Source organism: Zingiber officinale, chromosome 4B (assembly GCF_018446385.1).
Source record: "Zingiber officinale cultivar Zhangliang chromosome 4B, Zo_v1.1, whole genome shotgun sequence".
NCBI lineage: Eukaryota > Viridiplantae > Streptophyta > Magnoliopsida > Zingiberales > Zingiberaceae > Zingiber > Zingiber officinale.
Genome location: NC_055993.1, coordinates 122,642,865 through 122,664,006, shown reverse-complemented (window position 1 = coordinate 122,664,006; position 21,142 = coordinate 122,642,865). Strand labels below are relative to the sequence as shown.

Below are 21,142 nucleotides of genomic sequence, written 5' to 3'. Positions count from 1 at the left end.
TAAGGTTATTTTTAAAATAATGTAAATTTCATTCTCTAATCGACATAGAACCAAATTTTGACCCATGATAAATTTTACTGCAGAGTAAATAACAAACAGCTGCTTAGTTCATGGTCATCGAAGCTATTAGCCACTGCCTTATAGCTTGGAGTTACATTTTCAAGATCACTTAAGTCCTAGAGTTCAGCAAGAGCTACATACATAAATAACAATTAGCAAACCTAGTTCTCGATGCGATGGGATGCCAGTCATCAACTGTCGAAGTGAAACCATGACAGGACAGATAACTGAAGATCGTAAAAGATCCTAATCTTCTTCTGAAAGATCGATACACAACCTGCTCATCCTCTGATTTTCAGGTGAAAACAAAACAATTAGAGGAACATACTCAAAGGTTTATTTGGCATTTCCACTGAACACATTGCTTCTACGACTGGAGCTAACAAGTCAATAATGAAAATAGATAGCGGATGCTTGTCGAATTGATTCAAACGTTGTACTTGGGGTAGCAGAACAAAAGTATTTCATCATTCACAGAATCAAGCAGCTTACGACCCTGAAGCTTGGGATAGATTGATCCACGACAACTGCAGTTCCAATTCGCCACTCTCTACATTTTTTAGCCTGACAATAATGTCTTGAACAACTGTGCCATCTTTCCAAACAATGGTACTCTCGTCGGCCAAGCAGTTGTGTCGGTTGGGCTTCACGGTGGTGATCACGGTGCCATTAGGGATGTTGGATAAGTTCAACTTTGTTGCCTCTACAAATGAAAGGATATCGATCTGCGCATCGCCCATTTTGTCATCTTGGCTAAATGTGTCCTTGTCGAAAATTTGCTACAAGAACACGCCAATGAGAATCAGCAATCTATCTGGCTATATATCCTATAAAGGAATATCCAAGTACATTGTTACTTTAGATTCGTGACAGTGAGTTTATTACATAGAAAATATGCCTCTCCTATAGACAAAAGAAGAAATAGTAAGTTAAAACTAACTATTTATTTGGTACAGGGAAAGTCATGTCGAATTGATTTAGTAGTTTAGGCATCACAAGGGCAAGCCTCTTATAGATACCTACAATCCCTAATGACTTAAGAACAATTTGAAGCCCACTACTTATTTGGTCAGTGAAAAGTAATATCAAATCATTAAGTAGTTTAGGAATCACAAGGGCAAGCTTCTTAGTAGATACTTACAAGCTTAAGTAGTTGAATAGGATCCGAGACAGCAAGAGTCAGATCTTCGTTCCAAACTGGATTAACATCATTCTTTTTTACACTTGTCTTCAATTTCTGGAAATAAAGTGAATAAACAAAACGATCAATGGCAAAAAAAATTAAAGAAATATTTCACTAATTATACAACGCAACACCCAGGATACAACCCAAAGAAGATTGCTATGTAACTTTCTTTTTTCTCCGTCAACGATCATAAGATTGCTAACTGTACACTCATGAACAACCTAGTTTAGAAGAATTTGTATTTACCAATAATTGTGTATCTGAACTAGTACAAGGCGAAACTGTTCTATCTAACATATAGGAAATTCAGTCAAAATGAAGGTTTCGAGAAACAATTTCTTCAACATCAAGCAATAGTGTGTCCATCTGACAGATGACCATCTTATAGGAAGAATCTTTTCAATTGGTGCTCAACGGCATATATAACCAGAAGTGCCAAATCAACTAACTAAATTAACTTGCATGCCAAAGCAGGAAGAAGTCATTCATTAATTTCATGATCATCAAAAGAATAAAGTGTTTCTTTAAGGAATAGAGGTGTAGCCTAAAATGAAATATGGAGATGGAAAGATACAAAATGAAAGGATGAATTACATCAAGCAAGTGTCTGTTCTGTCCCTAGATCTCTCTCCATAAAGCTATGGCAGTATGCAAGAAGCTAGCTCATACCAAAAGTAGTTCCTTCAAATGATAGCATATTCCTACAAGCCTAAACTCACACAAACCTATAAAACCACTAGATGTAGTCTGCTCTTTCCTTCATACCCTCTTCCCATCCCATCATTCGATGAGCAACTTTGAACTGGGAAGATTTTGAAAAGTCCTAAGCTAAAGTGATGATCCTCTCACTGAAATCCAACAGCTAGAGAATAGTTGATCACCATGTTCAAAGAAAGAAGTACAAGATGTGGCATACGTGATCCAATGAAATGATCTTTTGAGGAAAAAAAAACATTTAGCTAGAAGTCTACTTGTCGAGAGGAGCAAATGTTGAGTAGTTATGATTTCAGTGCCACCACATAGAGTCATGATTTTATTAGTTAACTCTATCAAGTACCAATTCCATGATGATGATGTGAATGGTTTCACCAGCCGTAAAACTACATCAGCCACCTGTCAAACATGCTATCTTAATCACATTTGCATTGAAGCTTAATTTTAGCCCATAAACACCAATTTAATTATAGGGTTCCATGTTGGAATAAGACTTGTTGTTAATATATTAAAATAATAATCTTGGGGATGAAGTAGAATATGGACTGAGAAGGTTTTCTAATGTCTAACAGGATAAAGCTAACACCTATAAGAGACAAAGTAAGACATTTCTTAGGGTTAATTCTCCCCAATAAAAACATTCATGAACTATTTCAATAAATAAATTAAAAAAACATCTTAAGGAAATTGAGTTTCTGTGGTTACAGTCTCTGTTAATGTTTCAACAATAATTCATTTCAAGAAATATATGCTCAACATTTGAAGCCAAATAGGGAAACAAGGATAGAAACTCGCTATACTGATCTTCCAACATGATAAAGGCGCTTGATTGGTGATTATAATCTATGCGCATAAAAATATAATGATGAGGTTGGGAAAAAAAAAATCTTTTTGCACATGAAATCGATGAATAAAGCCGAGAAGAAATCGATCGAGCAAGTTTGAGGGGCTGTGACCTGGCCTCCCATGCGGACGATAACGTATGGGTCGCTTTGGGTGGCGTCTCGGTAGACGAGGTTGACGCCCTTCACCACCCGCACCTTGAGGAGCCCCAGCAGATCCTCCATGGAACCTCGAAGACGAAGAAAGAGAGGAGAGTCCACGGGGGGGTGTTCATGTCGTTCGGTTTATTTATCATTCGGATAATTGTTCCGGTTTATCAACTTAAACCGAGTTAGACTCGGCGCATTGATGGAGATTGGGAGAAAATTAGAGTAAAAACCCGGTTTGGACCGGAAACTAATAGACCAAAACAATTGACCTCCAAGAAGTGTTCGATTGGACCCGGTCAAAGATAAACCAAACCAAGTTTGTTTTTATACTAATTAAAATAATTAATTTCGATTTTGTTTTTTTATTCGTTTACATTTACTTTGTAATTTAGCAATTTCAAATTGAACGTCCAATAAAATGTATTTAATTTATATTTAGCCCGATCAAACTACCAAAAATACTCCTAAAGTTGATAAGTTTTTCAACAAACTCTCTAAACCTTGATTAATGTTAAAATATAAAACCGACAGTTAAATATGGAACCATCTCATTAGCGGCTTCCTAAGCCGCTCATTACTATTGGAAGGAAGATAAAATAGAGAAACCCAAGTAATAAGTCTGGACAAGGATCTACAACGAAGGTGAAACTTTCTGTTAAGTTTTAACCCTCTTGACCACTACAATCTTATCTCAAGCATTTATCATTGAACCATATGCCCCCAAGGCAACAACTCGCTTCACAAAGCATCCAATGGTGCAAAGTTTTGGAGAAGGGTCGATCATCTCGGATCTATTATATATAAAGTCTTACTTTATATTTTGTAAAAGATTATTTTTACGATTCGAATCTATAACTTAGGTCACACATTTTATCATTACACTGAGACTCTCCTTTTGATTAATATGAAAATATATTATAAAAAATATTTTACCATGAAAATATCATTGTTTATATCAATAAAATAACATATTCAACATCTTATCATATAGGATTTTATTATGTCACCCACTTTATAGTGAACATCCTATGAGCATCTAATATAATTTTTAAAATTTATTTTAGGGCGTAAGGTATAACAGTTAAACAAAATATTTTTTAAAAAAAATACATTAGGTACATGGGATGTGCGGCACAAAATCCCTCTCTTAGATTTTATTATGTCATACACTTTATGATGCACACCTTACGGTGCACATACCGTGTAATTTTTTTTAAAAAAAATTAGAACTTAAGGGATAGAGTTTAAAGTGTACGGTATATGCTTTAAACTAAAGAAATTTTAAAAAAATACATTAAATGCTCATGATGTGTGCGACATAAGATGTGTGACATGATATAACCATTACACTATTACCTTGAAACATAAAAAGAATAGGTAAATCATGGGAACTACCAGTCCAGATCTTCTGGATCACAAAAAGCGATTCAGGGGATGATCCCTTGATCTGGATTAGTGGAGATGAATGGTTTCTATCTATTTTATGAATGGGGATCATCCCTTGAACCAATCCAAGTCAAGGGACCATCCCCTGAACCGCTTTTTGCGGTCCAGAGGATCTGTTCTCGGGAACTACTACCACTATTTGACTCTTGTTAAGAAGTGTTTTTAATTTAAACATATTTAAGATAGATAGTAATATATGTTTTTTAAAATAATATAATTTTTATTGGGAAAAATCAAAAGCATACTCTTTTTCTTATTGTAAAAAATATCAAAAATATTTTACCCTAAATTAATTTTAACCAAAATTAATGATATATGCTATAATATAATGATATATTAATTTTAACCAACATTAAAATACAACATAATAATACAAATCTGCTAATAAATTATGAAAGATAAACGCATTAGGAAACATTTTACAATTTTATAGGAGGAATGAACAATTAATGATTTATCAAGCATCTAAATTAAAGTTTTATATAATCATTTTAATTAAAATGGGTATATATTATTAGTAGATTTATTTAAAATAGCATATATTATAGTAATATTTATATTTATTTTAAAGCCGAAAATGCTATAACATAAAATATATTTATGAAAAATTGCTATATATTTTTATGTCTTTTATTTTTCGCAAAAAAATATAATAAAATGAGACTCTTCATTTTCTTTATCTTAAAAAAGGACATTTCATTTTAACAATATATTAAAAAGGCCCCTTATATTTTAAAAATATAGATATTCCAACATTGGTGAAAAATATTCCAAGCCGTTATAGTTAAAATTGTTCCAACATATTCAAAATTATCAATTATAGTTAAAACTATTTTTACATTGGTAAAAAAATATTCAAATAGTGATTAAACTATTTCAATTTAATCAATATTCCTAGAGAAATATTTGAAGGACAACTAGACCCTAATTGATCTAGCGGACCAAGTGGAGCCGAAAAAAAATTCTCCTTTAGTTTTTCACATTCTAATGGAATTCATGGAAGTTTATATTTAATAATTATTTTCGTCATTCAATATACACTCTAAATCTTAAATCTGTAATTTTTCTCCTAAACGAATTATCTTTTACCATATAAGAATAATTAAGTTGGTATTCGAGTGATAAATTCATATCACAAGGAAGGTCTGAATTCTTTGGGATTCATTCTTTTAAGAAATAAACTTTGTTGGGGAATAAATTTATTCATTTAGGAGACCGCTCAATATTATAATTTATCTCTCTTTTATAAAGGCTTGGGATGGACAATGAAGGGGCATCAAAGGCAAGTGTTATCACCTTTAGCATCACATTAGACACATCATATAAGAACCATCGGTAGGATACCTACGAAGGTAAGAAAAAACAGAATCCTTTGTTTCAAATTCTATTCCATTTCTCTTTATCAATTTGATTTGAGTGTTAGAAGAGTTTTGTCGAGGATATTTTTTGCCCTCTAGTTCTCTTTTGTTTTGTTGTTATGGTTATACAAATCTACAAGACCTTGTGATTGTGATAAAATTTGTAAGACTTCGTGATTGTGATCAGAGATGTCAGACGGGCTGACTAGGAGTAGGGATCCGGATGTCAAAAATTCATCATCTGGAGGGACTAAGGTGGGACGAACCGACCTGCTAGACTGATGGGTTGGGAAATCTCTCAATCCAATCCAATCCCAATCTAAGAGGGTTGCAATTAGACGGGTCGCCCAAAAAAAATTTTAAAAAAATAGAATTTATAAGTTTGAGTTGCTAATTTGGCGGGCCAACCCACCCACGAGTTTATTGAATTTTTTTACTTTAATTTTAAGTTTTGAAAAAAAAAATTATTCTCAACCCACATGACAACTCGAGCCAGTCATGACTAGGTTCGTCTAGATATGTAACCCATGCTAGTTTCTAGTTGTGACAATAAAACTTTACCTTTAAAGTTTAGGGGTTGAGTTATAGTATTAAGCAAAAATAAAAAAATTTTAGATGCTCATGAGGCAGGCAGGATAAGTTATGTAGGATGACAAATCTCTCACTCTCTATATATCCACCTCACTTCCGTGATTGCGTTGCATGACTAAGTAAGTTGGAGCGCCCGAAAGTGATTTAGGCGCCCCGAGTGAGTCGGAGTCGGGGCACCCGAATCACTTCTAGGCGCCCCAACTCTTAATCACACAGTAGAGGTGCACACGGGGAGGTGCATAACGTATCAATTCTCTCTCTCTATATATATAAAGTTTTGATATGTTGCACACCCTGACTATGCATGCCTGTGGGTGACTGAGTGAGATTTCCGACACCTGGATTACTTATGGGCTCCTTGAGTCAATTTTGAGCACATGGGACACCCGGAAGTGATCCGGGCACCAAGAATCCCACTCAGTCACACATAATCGGGTATATATATATATATATATATATATATATATATATATATATATATATATATATATATATATATATATATATATATATATATATATATATATATATATATATATATATATATATATATATATATGTTGGTTGCTACTCGGAAAACCTAGAGATTCCACTGTACAAAAATTTTGTACAAAGGTCTGAACCTTTTCCTAGCTACCATGTGTTCTTTTAAATTAAATTTTGGATCGCCTGCGGAACTTAACACGTTTGATCCAAAACTTAATCTATTCGTTCTTTTAGGTTTTGACTTGGGTCTCCTGCGGAACTTAACACGTTCGACCCAAATCGCCTTAAGTTATTAATTCCATTAAATATTAATTTCCATAATCGGTTCCCAGTACTGACGTGGCGAGGCACATGACCTTCTTGGATATGGGAGCAACCACCACCGACTAGACAAAACCTTTTATAGAAAGCTAATATTTAATTTCCTAAAATAACTTTAGGTTAACCGAAAAGAACAATCAAATCACAAGGAAAAGAAAAAATAAAAGAACACAACATCGAAAAACATATTCGAAATTCTAGAATCGTAAGCCTCTTGTATTTGGTATTATTTCCAAAAATAACTAGTATGATGCGGAAAGAAAAATTACTAGTTATACCTTTTAGAAAGACCTCTTGATCTTCTACCGTATTCCTCTTCTAACCTCGGACGTTGTGTGGGCAACGATCTTCCGAGATGAGAAACCACCAATCACCTTCTTCTCCTCCTAGCTAGGTTCGGCCAACAAAGAGGAAGCTTCACCAAGGAAGAAAATCAAAATACTAACCAAGCTCCAAGAGATGCTAGCTTTCTCTCCTTCTTCTTCTTCTTCTCCGAGTAGTATCCGGCCACCATAAAAGCTCCAATGAAGGGAGAGAGGTTCGGCCACCACAAGAGGAGGAGAGGGAGAGGATGGCCGGCCACACCAAGGAACAAAAGAGGGAGAGGAATAATAGATGTTGTGTCTCATGAAGGCACCCCTACCCCTTCTTTTATATTCCTTGGCCTAGGCAAATTAGGAAATTTAATTACCATAAAATTTCCTCAATTTCCTTGACATGATTTTATTGAGAAAAATAAAATAAAATTTCCCAAATTAAAACCAATGGCCGGCCACATCATTGGAGAACAAATTGGACAAGTTTTAATCAACAATTAAAACTTCCTAATTTGTTTCCGGAAATTTTAAAAAATAAAATTTCTCTTTAAAATCTCTTCATGGTTGATAAAAGGAAATTTCTATAATTTTAATTTTATCAACATGTGAATAATTTTTAAAGAGAAAATAAAACATCTCTCCAATCTACAAATAAGGAAAGAGATCTAATCTCTTTCTTTAATCTTTTGTAGATCTTTTACAAGAGAGATATTTTAATTTTAATTCTCTTTAATAAATTATTTCTTCCACATAAAAATTAAAATTAAAATCCCTTTTAAATCTAATTTGGCCGGCCCCCACTAGCTTGGGTTCAAGCTAGGGCCGGCCACCCAATATTATACCTAGGCCGGCCCTAGCTTGTTCCCAAGCTAGCTTGGCCGGCCCCTATTGGGTGGGTTTAGAAGGTGGGTATAGGTGGTATAGAACTCTATAAATAAGAGGCTACGATAGGGACCGAGAGGAGGAATTGGTTTTGGTCTCCCGATAAAATTAAGCATCCCGTGTTCGCCCCGAACACACAACTTAATATTATCAATGATAATTCATTTCACTAGAGAACTATCATTGAACTACCGCACCAATCCCAAATTACATTTTTGAGCTCCTTCTTATTATGAGTGTGTTAGTCTCCCTGTGTTTAAGATATCGAATGTCCACTAATTAAGTGAGTTACTGACAACTCATTTAATTAATATCTAAGTCCAAGAGTAGTACCACTCAACCTTTTTATCATGTCGGACTAAGTCCACCTGCAGGGTTTAACATGACAATCTTTATGAGCTCCTCTTGAGGACATTATCAACCTAGTATCTCTAGGACACAGTTTCCTTCTATAATCAACAACACACACTATAAGTGATATCATTTCCCAACTTATCGGGTTTATTGATTCATCGAACTAAATCTCACCCATTGATAAATTAAAGAAATAAATATCAAATATATGTGCTTGTTATTATATTAGGATTAAGAGCACACACTTCCATAATAACCGAGGTCTTTGTTTCTTTATAAAGTCAGTATAAAAGAAACGACCTCAAATGGTCCTACTCAATACACTCTGAGTGTATTAGTGTAATTATACAGTCAAGATAAACTGATACCTAATTACACTACGACCTTCTAATGGTTTGTTCCTTTCCATTTTGGTCGTGAGCTACTGTTTATAATTTATAAGGTATTGATAATATCATCTTCTGTATGTGACACCACATACTATATTATCTACAATATAAATTAATTGAACAACTACAACTAAATGTAGAAAATTTGACCAAATGTGATTCTTTATTCATAATGAATGTTTACAAAATTTAGGCTTTCAGTATACACTCCAACAATATATATATATAGTTCGTGACCTTCACAGGTTAGGGCACCAAGTGATCTGGGCGGCCCATTCCTGGGATGTATATATATATTATATATGTTGTGCACCTCACTTCTATGACTGCGTTGTGTGATTGAGTAAGTCAGGGCACCCGAATCACTTTCGGACGCCCCGACTCTTAGTTGTGCAGCGGAGGTGTGCACGAGGCGATGTATCAATTCTCGATATATATAGGAAGACTCATTACTTCAATTGAAATAATGAAAATTTATTTTACTTTTTTTAGTTGGAATCTTAGGTGGTTCTCGAAAAAATATAATGAAATTTTTTTTTCCCTAAAGTAAAGACTAAAAGGAATGTATAAATCAATGCTTCCATAGATTTAATAGTGGTTTACAATCATAACATCCACATCTATTCATTTGATATCATTTATCATATAATATAAAGAATTAAGATAAAGAAAAGTAAAAGAAAAGATAGTGATTCAAGTCAAGATTTCTTAAGTACTCTAAACCTATGTTAAATAAAAAAAAGAGCCGAACGATACTAAGCAATCTTGAATCAGACTACTTGTTTCCTTGTAGTTGGATCTCCTATTTTTTGGAATGCTTCAAATTCCACTCGAGCATCCAAATTTGGATCAATACTAATAAAAACATCACTGGAAAAGGTTCTAGCTCTATGCTAAATTTGTTCAAAAAAAGGCAAATGTAGCATGACCAAGAATGAACCAACCCAGCCCCTTGAACGGTTGCAAAAAATGCCATTGGATTTCAAAATATCCCAATCTAATTCAAAGTTTTTACCTAATTGGGCACGTCTAGCATATTTTTTTAACAGTCACAAGATCACTATAACTGACTACATTGAATTCGCCATCATAGAACTTAATAGTTACATCTACTTCTTCAACACTATACTTTGATTCTGCTCTCTTAAAAAGAAACACCAGCTCTCACAATTCAGTTTCCATCCACCAAAATCACCAGAAATGTTTTAAAAAAAGTAGGCATATGATATACAAAAAGCTCGCACCCTTCTTTATCTCTAAAGACAGGGTGCCCGTTATCCATTGACCTTGCTCTAAATAATCCCCCTTTACTAGTGCCAAAGGATAAAAATGGGGCATGGCCAAGTGACTAAGGTACTATATTTTGGTCCTGTTACTCAGAGGTTCGAATCCTTTTGTCCCAAATCTTATCTATCTGAAATAAAAAATAGGATCACACTGTATCCCACATAAAACAAAAAATCTTTAAGAGAACAAAACGATAATATAAGGCAAGTTATAAAAAAAAAATCTCAATAAAATGAATCATAAAAGAGGCTTTAAATTGGTAGAAATGATCTAGCAATACTATTCACTAATTAAAAAAATAACAATTCAAAATGAATTAATCCTTTATTTATTTTTTAAGTACTTTCCTCGGAGATAGAAGTGTAGGACCGATGCACATGAGAAACCGGAGAGTGAATCATATGATTTTAAAAATAATTTCTTTTACAATTTTATAAAAGTGAGTGTGCAGTGGACAAGCGAACACAAAAACACAATCAGTTACTTGGTTCAGAGTTTTTGACAACTCCTACTTCAAGACCTAGGTCTCTCAGACTTATCCATGGATAATCCACTAAATTCTCTACCGGTTAACTCTTGATAAAGTAATCGAATGCAATTAACGAAGAAGAAAAATGTAACAACCCTACACTTTTCTTGTGCAAGTATAAACAAAAGCACAATAAAATAAACCATTACCAACACTTAGAATAGTTGAACTTGATCGAGCTCGTGTGTTGGTGTCGGTCTACTGACAATGACTGGAAGTCATCAAGTAGTAGCACGGCAGTAGCATGAAGTCATAGTAGTAAAATGGTTGTAGGAGCTCGTATACCAATTGATTATTTGTAGTTGGTCGAATACTGCTTATAAGGAGTGTTGATGGTGCCTCCCACCTCAAATTTGATCAGTTCTGAAACCTTCGACTTCTATCTAAGCAAGGGCGCCTCCAAATATTTCGAGGCATCTCCAATGCACCTTCGAGGCACCTCCAGTGCACTCTAAGGCGCTTCACGCAGCCAACTTTATCTCCGAAGTTTATCTACGAATGAGTGCCTTTGCTGGGTTCGGGGTGTCTCAAAGCGTTGCTCCGAGCACCTCCATGCACCTCTAAGGTACCTTGGACACTATTCATCTGAGATTAATTTTTGCCAATTAACTGTACAATTTTATGTTAGCCCAATAAATTAAGTGATTATTAATTACATCTGGTCTTCTCAAGACTAGGATTTAGTCATTGTCTCAGCTTAAACATCCGAAATGACTCTAAGCTTGACCGTGCCTATAGTCCCACCGGGACTTGTCCTCACTAGATCACTTTCCTCAGCGACTCACCTTCACTTACCATTTACAGTCACTTGACTTGCCTCTTGACCCACCAGGTCTTCTTGCCAGTTGTCAGGTCTGTAGACCCAACTGGACTTCGACTAGCTATCAGGTACCGCTAGGGGTGTCAAAAATGAACCCGACCCGACGACCTAACCCAAGTCGACCCGAAAAAAATTAGGTTGGGTTGGGCATTTTCGGGTTCGGGTTAGAGGGTTGGAAGGTAAAAAAAGTTTCGGGTTGGGTCGGGTCGGGTTCGGGTTGACCCGGATTGACCCGGGTTGACTTAAATATAGGATTTTGTAGGTTTTTTTGGGGTTAAATCAAATTTTATTTTAAAAATTTAGATGTTTTATGTATATTAATATCATGTTTGTATGATAATGATGGAGTATTAAGATAAAAGTGAAGAATTATAGGGAAAATAGCCCAAAAAGTCGTTTTGAATAGGATTTTCGGGTTATATGGGTCGGGATCGGGTTGGTCGGGTTCAGGTTGAGGTGTTTTGGGTTGAACTCGAGTTCGGGTCGAGTTCGGATTGGGTTAAAAAAAAAACTCAACCCGACCCGACCCACCCGAATTGACACCCCTAGGTATCACATACCCAATTATACTTCCTATCAAATATCGGGTTATATCTTGACTTATCTAGACTTCGTGCCAATTATCATGTTCTCATACCTAACTGGGTTTTAGCCTAGTGTCAAGTCCTCTAGATCCGTCAATTCCTACACATTGGGTACAAATATTAGTCAAACATAACACTTAACATTAATTCATTTATCATTTATCAAAATCTGAGTTTGACTATATGTGTTGACTATATCAACAAGAAGAATAAGAATAAAAGAAATGGAATATAATATTCAAATGAATATTTTTTTTAAAAAAAAATTCCTTTACATATAAATAAATGAAAAATTTATCATTATTAAATTTATGAAAAATTCCTCTAATTATTTTATTCCTATGATATATTTGATTAAATAGTTTAAATTATTATCCAACAAAATAAAGAAAAATATACTTTGATTATAAGGGATGAGATGAATTCCAAAGATTTTTTTTCTTATTTTTACAAACAGAATTTTATTGGTTTAATTTGAAACTCTCTCATTGTTTTTTTTTTCTACTCTAAAACAAAAGGAAGTGATAAGACCGAACCAGTCTTTACATTTCTTTGTGGCCATAGAGGAGCAGTACAAGGTCGAGGTCTCATGTACGGTTGAAATAACGATGGGAACAAGGTTATTTTTATTAACTATATGTTGGATATTGAGGCCTTAAATGGACCAAAACGATTTAGAGGAAGGAAGCCATCAATTGTTGAAAGTCGTAATTGACTTCAAAATTGAAATCTACGATTCGCGTAGATAGATTTAGACTATTAATTTGCTCAAAACCGATTAAGGGTGAATGAGAAATTAATGTTTAAAGTCAGCCCAAAATAACATTTATTATTCATTAATAAAGTGCATGAGAGAATGGTCCCACATCGGAAATTCTCGATGTGTATTTTCTACTTATTAATGAAGATGTGTTAATGGAGTTAACACAAAAATAAAAGGACAGGTTACCCCTTAGCCCAGGGCGAGCAGGTGCTTTGGGTGAGTGGATGTGTTCCTTGGGCTGGATCGATCTAGAACCCTCCAGATGATGGAAAATTCACTCAATTCACTCAATCCTCTCTTCTCTTCCTCAAGCATTCATCTCATCTTGTGCATTCAAGAGTCCAAGAAGTCTATTAGAAGGTTCGCTGGTCTCGGAAGTCGGAGTGCTACGATTCCGAGACGTTCGTCGTCGTTGTATCTTGGGAACGAATTGCAACAATCCGTTAAGCACCGTAGCAGAGCAATATCGTTTACGGAGATAGTGTCGAACACTAGCCTCGACGATTAGTTTGCATACTCCAGAAGCTACACGGGATCCAACAGTCGTAAACGATATTTCCTGCAAACTGATATGGCTACCAACGACATTCCGACGGCTATTCCGACCGCCATTCCGACAACCATTCCGCACGGAGAAAAGCCGGAGAAATTCACCGGAACCGACTTCAAAAGATGGCAGCAGAAGATGTTGTTTTATCTAACAACGCTAAACCTTGTACGATTTTTGCACGAAGACACGCCAGCCGCTACGGAAGGTAGTAAGGCTGCTAGCGATGCGTGGTCTCATGGAGATTTTCTGTGCCGCAATTATATACTCAACGCCTTGGACAACACGTTATATAACTTATATTGTTCACTGGAGACGGCAAAATCTTTGTGGGAATCCCTTGAGAAGAAATACAAGGCCGAAAATGCTGGATTGAAGAAATTCATCGTCGGTCGGTTTTTGGATTTCAAGATGGTGGACTCAAAAAGCGTCTCATCTCAAGTCCAAGATATGCAATTAATACTACATGATCTGGACGCCGAAGGCATAAAACTGAACGAGACATTCGCAGTTGCTGCGGTAATTGAGAAGCTCCCTCCGTCATGGAAGGATTTCAAGAATTACCTAAAGCACAAGCAAAAGGAGATAGGGCTGCAAGACCTGATCCTGAGGCTACGAATAGAGGAGGATAATCGAAAGTTATCCGACTCCAGAGGAACCAAGCGGACTATAGACGAAATGTCCAACCTGGTCGAGCCGAACGCCAAAAAGCCGAAGCAGTTCAAAAAGAAGGCTCAAGCAAAGAAGTTCAAAGGCTCCTGCTACAACTGTGGAAAGGCAGGACACCTATCAAAGGACTGAAGACGCCCAAAGAAACCAACCAATGGGCCAAAGGATGTTGCGAATCATGTCGCAACCTCTCTTGAGGACTTGGATCTCACTGCAGTTGTATTTGAAGCCAACTTGGTGCATACCAACCCGAAGCAGTGGTTCATTGATACTGGAGCAACTCGTCATATCTGTTCCGATAAAGCTATGTTCTCCAAGTATACTCCAATAAATGGCAGGAAGCTCTATATGAGTAATTCCACGACGTTGCCAATTGTTGGACTCGGAAAGGTTGTTCTGAAGATGATGTCCGGAAAGGAGCTAACACTCATTGATGTACTCCATGTTCCCGACATCAGTAAGAACCTAGTTTCTGGAGCGGCATTGGTCAAGGCCGGATTTAGGCTAGTGTTCCAGTCAGACAACTTTGTACTTACGAAGAATGGTGTCTTCGTAGGAAAGGGGTACCTAGAAAAGGGTCTATTCAAAATGGTTGTAATGCCTGTACTCCGAAATTTTGATGGTAATAAAATAAATGCTTCCAGCTATGTTGTTGAGTGTTTTAATTTATGGCATGATCGACTCGGACATGTGAATAATAATACTCTCAAACGTCTCGTCAAATTAAATTTATTACCAAACGTCAATGTTGACGGAACACACAAATGTGAAGTGTGCGTGGAAGCGAAAATAACGAAACTACCTTTTCATTCGGTGGAAAGGACAACAACTCCTCTAGAGTTAATACATAGTGATCTATGTGACTTGAAATTTGTGCAAACTAGAGGAGGTAAAAAAATATTTTATTACTTTTATCGATGACTGCACAAAGTTCTGTTATGTCTTTCTTTTAAGAAGTAAAGACGAAGCCCTAGAGGCGTTCAGAACCTATAAAACAGAAGTTGAAAACCAACTTGACAAACGAATTAAAATAATTCGAAGCGATAGAGGTGGATAATATGGTGCACCGTTTGATGAATTTTGTACAGAATCTGGCATTATCCATCAAACAACGGCGCCTTACTCACCTCAATCAAACGGTGTTGCCGAACGTAAAAATTGGACACTAAAAGAAATGATGAATGTCTTGTTGATAAATTCAGGCTTACCTCAAAACTTATGGGGGGAAGCAATATTATCGGCAAATCACATTCTCAACAGAATCCCTCATAAGAAAAATGATAAAACTCCATATGAACTATGGAAAGGCCGCGAGCCATCGTACAAATACCTGAAAGTGTGAGGGTGCTTGGCAAAGGTCGAAGTACCTAAACCAAAGCAAGTAAAGATCGGACCTAAAACGTTCGATGCGATATTTGTCGGATATGCCCATAATAGTAGTGCATATCGTTTCTAGTTCAAATCGAACATTCCGATATTGTTGGAACAACCATAGAATCTCGGAATGCGATATTCTTTGAAAACGTATTCCCAAATAAAAATGGAAACGTTGAAAGTGATAACAACGGAAGTTCAAACAAAAATGACGTTATCGAACTTAGCTGTTATAAAAGGACTATTGACGATCAAAGTGAAGAGCCACGTCGTAGCAAACGGGCTAGAGTTGAGAAATCGTTCGGGCCAGATTTCATGACTTTCATGTCATAAATGGAACCAAGAACATTAAGTGAAGCTCTCTCTAGACCCGATGCTCCAATGTGGAAAGAAGCTGTCAATAGTGAAATTGAGTCTATCATGAATAATCATACTTGGGAATTAGTAGACATTCCTTCTGGTAATAAACCATTAGGTTGTAAGTGGATACTAAAACGTAAGTATAAAGCTGATGGATCAATTGACAAGTATAAGGCCAGACTTGTAGGCAAGGGGTACAAGCAAGAGGAAGGTCTTAATTACTTGATACATACTCACCGGTGACAAGGATTACGCCCATACGAGTGATAGTCATTGTAGACAGTATGACCTTGAAATACATCAAATGGATGTTAAGACCGCATTCTTAAATGGTGAGTTGGAAGAAGAAATTTATATGGAGCAACCAAGGGTTCATGGCTCTGGAAATGAGGAAAAGGCGTGTCGACTTGTTAAGTCGCATTGTACGGACTTAAAGCCTAAACAATGGCACAAAAAATTTGACAAAGTAATGTTATCAAATTCAGAATAAAAGAATGTGACAAATGCATTTATGTCAAAACACACCTGAAGGCTAAATCATTTGGCTATACGTAGACGACATGCTAATAATGGGCAGTAATCATGATGTAATCATGACTACAAAGAAAATGTTGACCAGAAATTTTGATATGAAAGATATGGGTCAAGCAGATGTTATATTGGGAATTAAAATTCTCAGGACATCAGAAGGGATAGTTTTAACACAATCCCATTATGTAGAATCTGTATTGAAAAAATTCAATGCGTACGATCTCTCTACAGTGAAAACACCTATGGATCTAAGTCAACACTTAGCGAAAAAACCATAGTGAGACCATATCACAGTTGGAATATTCTCGGATAATAGGCAGTTTGATGTATCTCACAAACTGCACACGTCCGGATATTGCCTGTACGGTCAACAAACTGAGTCGTTTTACGAGTAATCCAAACGACACCCATTGGAAAGCATTGATGCGAGTTCTCAGATATTTGAAATATACTATGAACTATGGATTACATTATGGAAAATATCCCGCTGTGTTGGAAAGATATTGTGATGCTAATTGGATATCAGATACAAAAGACTCCAAATCCACTAGTGGATATGTATTCATGATCGGTGGGGGAGCAGTATCTTGGAAATCCACTAAGCAGACCTGCATTGCTCGGTCAACTATGGAATTCGAGTTTATAGCACTAGACAAAGCAGCTGAGGAAGCTGAATGACTGCAGAATTTCTTGGAAGATATTCCTAGCTGGGTGAAACCTGTGTCTGCCGTACTAATCCACTGTGATAGTCAATCGGCGATTGGAAGGGCACAGAGTAATATGTATAATGGGAAGTCACAACATATACGTCGTAGACATAATACCATTAGGCAGTTGATCTCGAATGGAGTGATTGCAATCGATTATGTTAAGTCCAAAGATAATTTGACAGATCCTCTAACGAAGGGGTTGAGTCGAGATCAAGTATACTGCTCATCAAGAGGAATGAGATTAAAAAATCTACAACTAAAAACGACTGTAGCGGTAACCCAACCTTGTTGACTGGAGATCCCAAGATCTTGGTTCAATGGACCAACGAAGTTACAGAAGTTGTGGTCCAACACATTAGATAGTTTATCTCTATCCCAATCCTAGGATGAATTTGTGCTGTCCTACCTCATGTAGTGAGGTTAAGCTTATGCTTTTAGTGACTTCTATACCTGATAAGGTGGAGTATGGTAGGATACTCTTGATAGAAGTGTCACCTATGTGAGTGTGAAGACAGACCACTTCAATGAAACACTCATGAATCCAAGATGGTATCCATGGACGAAACAGAACCAACCATGAGAACCTAAAGTAGGTGAGATAGATCTCTGTGTGAGTGTTATTGTCTCAGTATACACCAACAGCTGAACAGTTCAAGACATCACGTTCACTGCGCAGCCTAGTATACTCGATAGCATTTCACTACGGAAGGTTCAAAGCCACAAGCTACCTCTCCCGATGCAGTGACTTATCGATTGGACTCTTGTAAAATGTCAGCATGCATACACGCATTGCATTAATTTCCATTCATGTGGGGGATTGTTGGATATTGGGGCCTTAAATGGACCAAAACGATTTAGAGGAAGGAAGCCATCAATTGTTGAATGTCGTAATTGACTTCAAAATTGAAATCTACGATTCGCGTAGATAGATTTAGACTATTAATTTGCTCAAAACCGATTAAGGGTGAATGAGAAATTAATGTTTAAAGTCAGCCCAAAATAACATTTATTATTCATTAATAAAGTGCATGGGAGAATAGTCCCACATCGGAAATTCTCGATGTGTATTCTCTACTTATTAATGAAGATGTGTTAATGGAGTTAACACAAAAATAAAAGGACAGGTTACCCCTTAGCCCAGGGCGAGCAGGTGCTCGCACCTGTGAGCCCGCCACCCGCCACGTGCGCACGTGCGCAATGGGCGCTTTGTAGGCACACTTTGCACTTTGCACTTTGCACTTACGCATCGTCGCGAGGAGCATTGAGGAGCTTAAATTTATGCTCTAGGTGACATTGCAGTGCCTACGTGGCACTCGGGTGATGTGTCAGGCTCGTACCTGACGTAGCAGCACCTATGCGGCATCCTCGTGGGCAAAGGATGGCTACCGTTGATCAATGTTGATCAAATAGGTATGATGGATCGCTTGTGATGCGATCTAGAGCGTTGGATCGCAAAGAGTAACGATCTGACGGCTTGGGATGAGACTTGATCTGAAGCATCGAATCAATGGATCCAGATCCGATGGCCGATGACAATAGGCGGGATCTGAGGGTCACAACTCCTCAGATCTGATGGATGAGATTGAAGTGGGCTTGGTGAAGGGTTACAACCCTTCAGAATGGATGATCTAGATCGATCCAGCCCAAGGAACACATCCACTCACCCAAAGGACATTCAACCTCTTCTTTCAGTATAAATAGAACCCTCCATATGATGGAAAATTCACTCAATTCACTCAATCCTCTCTTCTCTTCCTCAAGCATTCATCTCATCTTGTGCATTCAAGAGTCCAAGAAGTCTACTAGAAGGTTCGCTGGTCTCGGAAGTCGGAGTGCTACGATTCCGAGACGTTCGTCGTCGTTGTATCTTGGAAACGAATTGCAACAATCCATTAAGCACCGTAGCGGAGCAATATCGTTTACGGAGATAGTGTCGAACACTAGCCTCGACGATCAGTTTGCATACTCCAGAAGCTACACGGGATCCAACACTATAATTATCTAATAGTTCAAGTATAGTTGATATAGTTGAAATGCAATCCAAATATGGTTTTAGAGGGTGGAATCTATGAAGTTAGTCCATAGGATTTATGGGTTTCATAATTTCTTCTCTAGCTAAATGTGAGAGATTACCCTTTGATTTACTAGAAGAGAAAGAAGAATTAGTAGCATGTTATCAAATGGAATATTTAGCTGTGTAGTCTCATAATGTTCCTCAACAACGATTTAGGGTTGTAACATAGTTGACATTGAATCTAAAGAATCAACTATAGGATAAATACCTTTGGCAGCTAACCCTCTTGATAGTATGGTAGTAGCATATAAATGTGCAAATGTTGTGGCAGGAGCAAGGTTGGTCAACTTGTCTATAGACACATAAAAGGCTTGTATCGAAGTTATGGATTCCTTTTGGTAGAAGTAATTCTATATGGATTCCTTTTTGGTAAAAGTAATTCTTTCTTCCAAAGAACCATTTTTGTACTATGGGTAGGTTGATAACCCACTACAGAAGGCATTCTCCTCAATAAGATGGATACTTCTGATGCCGCTTAGACGAGACAAAAGATACTGTCGATGAATAAAAGTTACTGTTGCACCAAAAGTTGTTATGCCAGGTGCTAAAATATGGGTGGTTTGTACCCATTGAGCAAGGATGAGTTGTAATTGTATAGCAGTATCTAAAAACATATCTTGGGGATGCCTGAAAGCACTGATGATATCATTATGAATATACAAGTCAAAACTATGAAAATCTAAAAATTTACGTACCCCATTATGATGTGATATAGTTGCATCATAGTGTCTAAGGATACAATCTAATAGATCAAATATTAAATGACTACATTGTAAATTATGATATTTTGGTATTTCTTCATTCAAGAAAAGATATTATCTTCAACAAAAATGACGTTCCCATAATAATTACAAAACCTTTGGATAGAATTTGAGAAAAAAATAAAATTAAAAATAATTATTATGCCCAACAAATATATTTTGGTAAATATCATTAACTGAATAAATCAAATAATTTTTTTGGTACATTTGAATATTAAACTTTTACCAGGAAGAATTTATTGTCATAGCCCAAGAAGTTTTAGGTTCATAAAAAATTAAATTATTTAACCCATGATCATAAGCAAGCACTTGTGTATGTATGCGTGTATATATATATATATATATAGAGCAGCCCATGCACACCTCTACTACGGGGCTGAGAGTTGGAGCGCTTGGAAGTGATATGAACGCCCCAATTCTGACTCACTCGGGCTGGGGCGCTCGGATCATTTCCGAGTGTACATACTCATTCAGTTGCACGACACAATTATGAAAGTGAGGTGTATATATATATATATATATATACATTTTATCCCGCACACCTAACACCCCGTGAGCATCTTAAAATTTTTTTATGTTTAATACTATAGCTCAACCCCTAAACCTTAAAGACAACATCCTAAATGGCTAAACCCCAAGTAAAAAAAAAACTTGGGCGACGCGTAGTCGCAATCAAGCGCGCACTACAAGTAGCCCAAGATGATAAATAAATAAATAAATAAATATATATATATATATATATATATATGAGTTTTGTTACTGTGCGCGACCGCACAGTGCGCGACTGTGCACGTCGCGCAGTAACAGCGCTTTTTTTGTTTTTTTTTTTGTTTTTTGAATTTTAAAAATTCAACATTTCCTTATTTAAAATTTAATATATAAATATATCCCTTAAACACATTACAATACTCAATAAATACTTAAATTAATTTTATTTTAATTTTTTTTTAAACCAAACACTATAACCTAATTAGAAAGTCTAAACCCTATAGTTAAAATCTAAAAAAAAAATAGTTTTAACACTATACCCAAAGCCT

The 21,142-nt window shown here is 36.3% G+C and overlaps 1 protein-coding gene across 1 annotated transcript; it reads right to left on the bottom strand.

Moving 5' to 3' along the window:
* Positions 1-47: 47 nt before the first annotated feature.
* On the bottom strand, positions 48-3,078 carry LOC121976351 (protein C2-DOMAIN ABA-RELATED 4-like). The gene is made up of 3 exons (XM_042528479.1): positions 2,917-3,078; positions 1,202-1,297; positions 48-839 (listed from the first exon to the last, which is right to left on the bottom strand). The coding sequence occupies exons 1-3, from the start codon at positions 3,025-3,027 to the stop codon at positions 549-551; spliced, it is 498 nt and encodes a 165-aa protein (XP_042384413.1). The 5' UTR covers positions 3,028-3,078; the 3' UTR covers positions 48-548.
* Between the last annotated feature and the right edge of the window lie 18,064 nt (positions 3,079-21,142).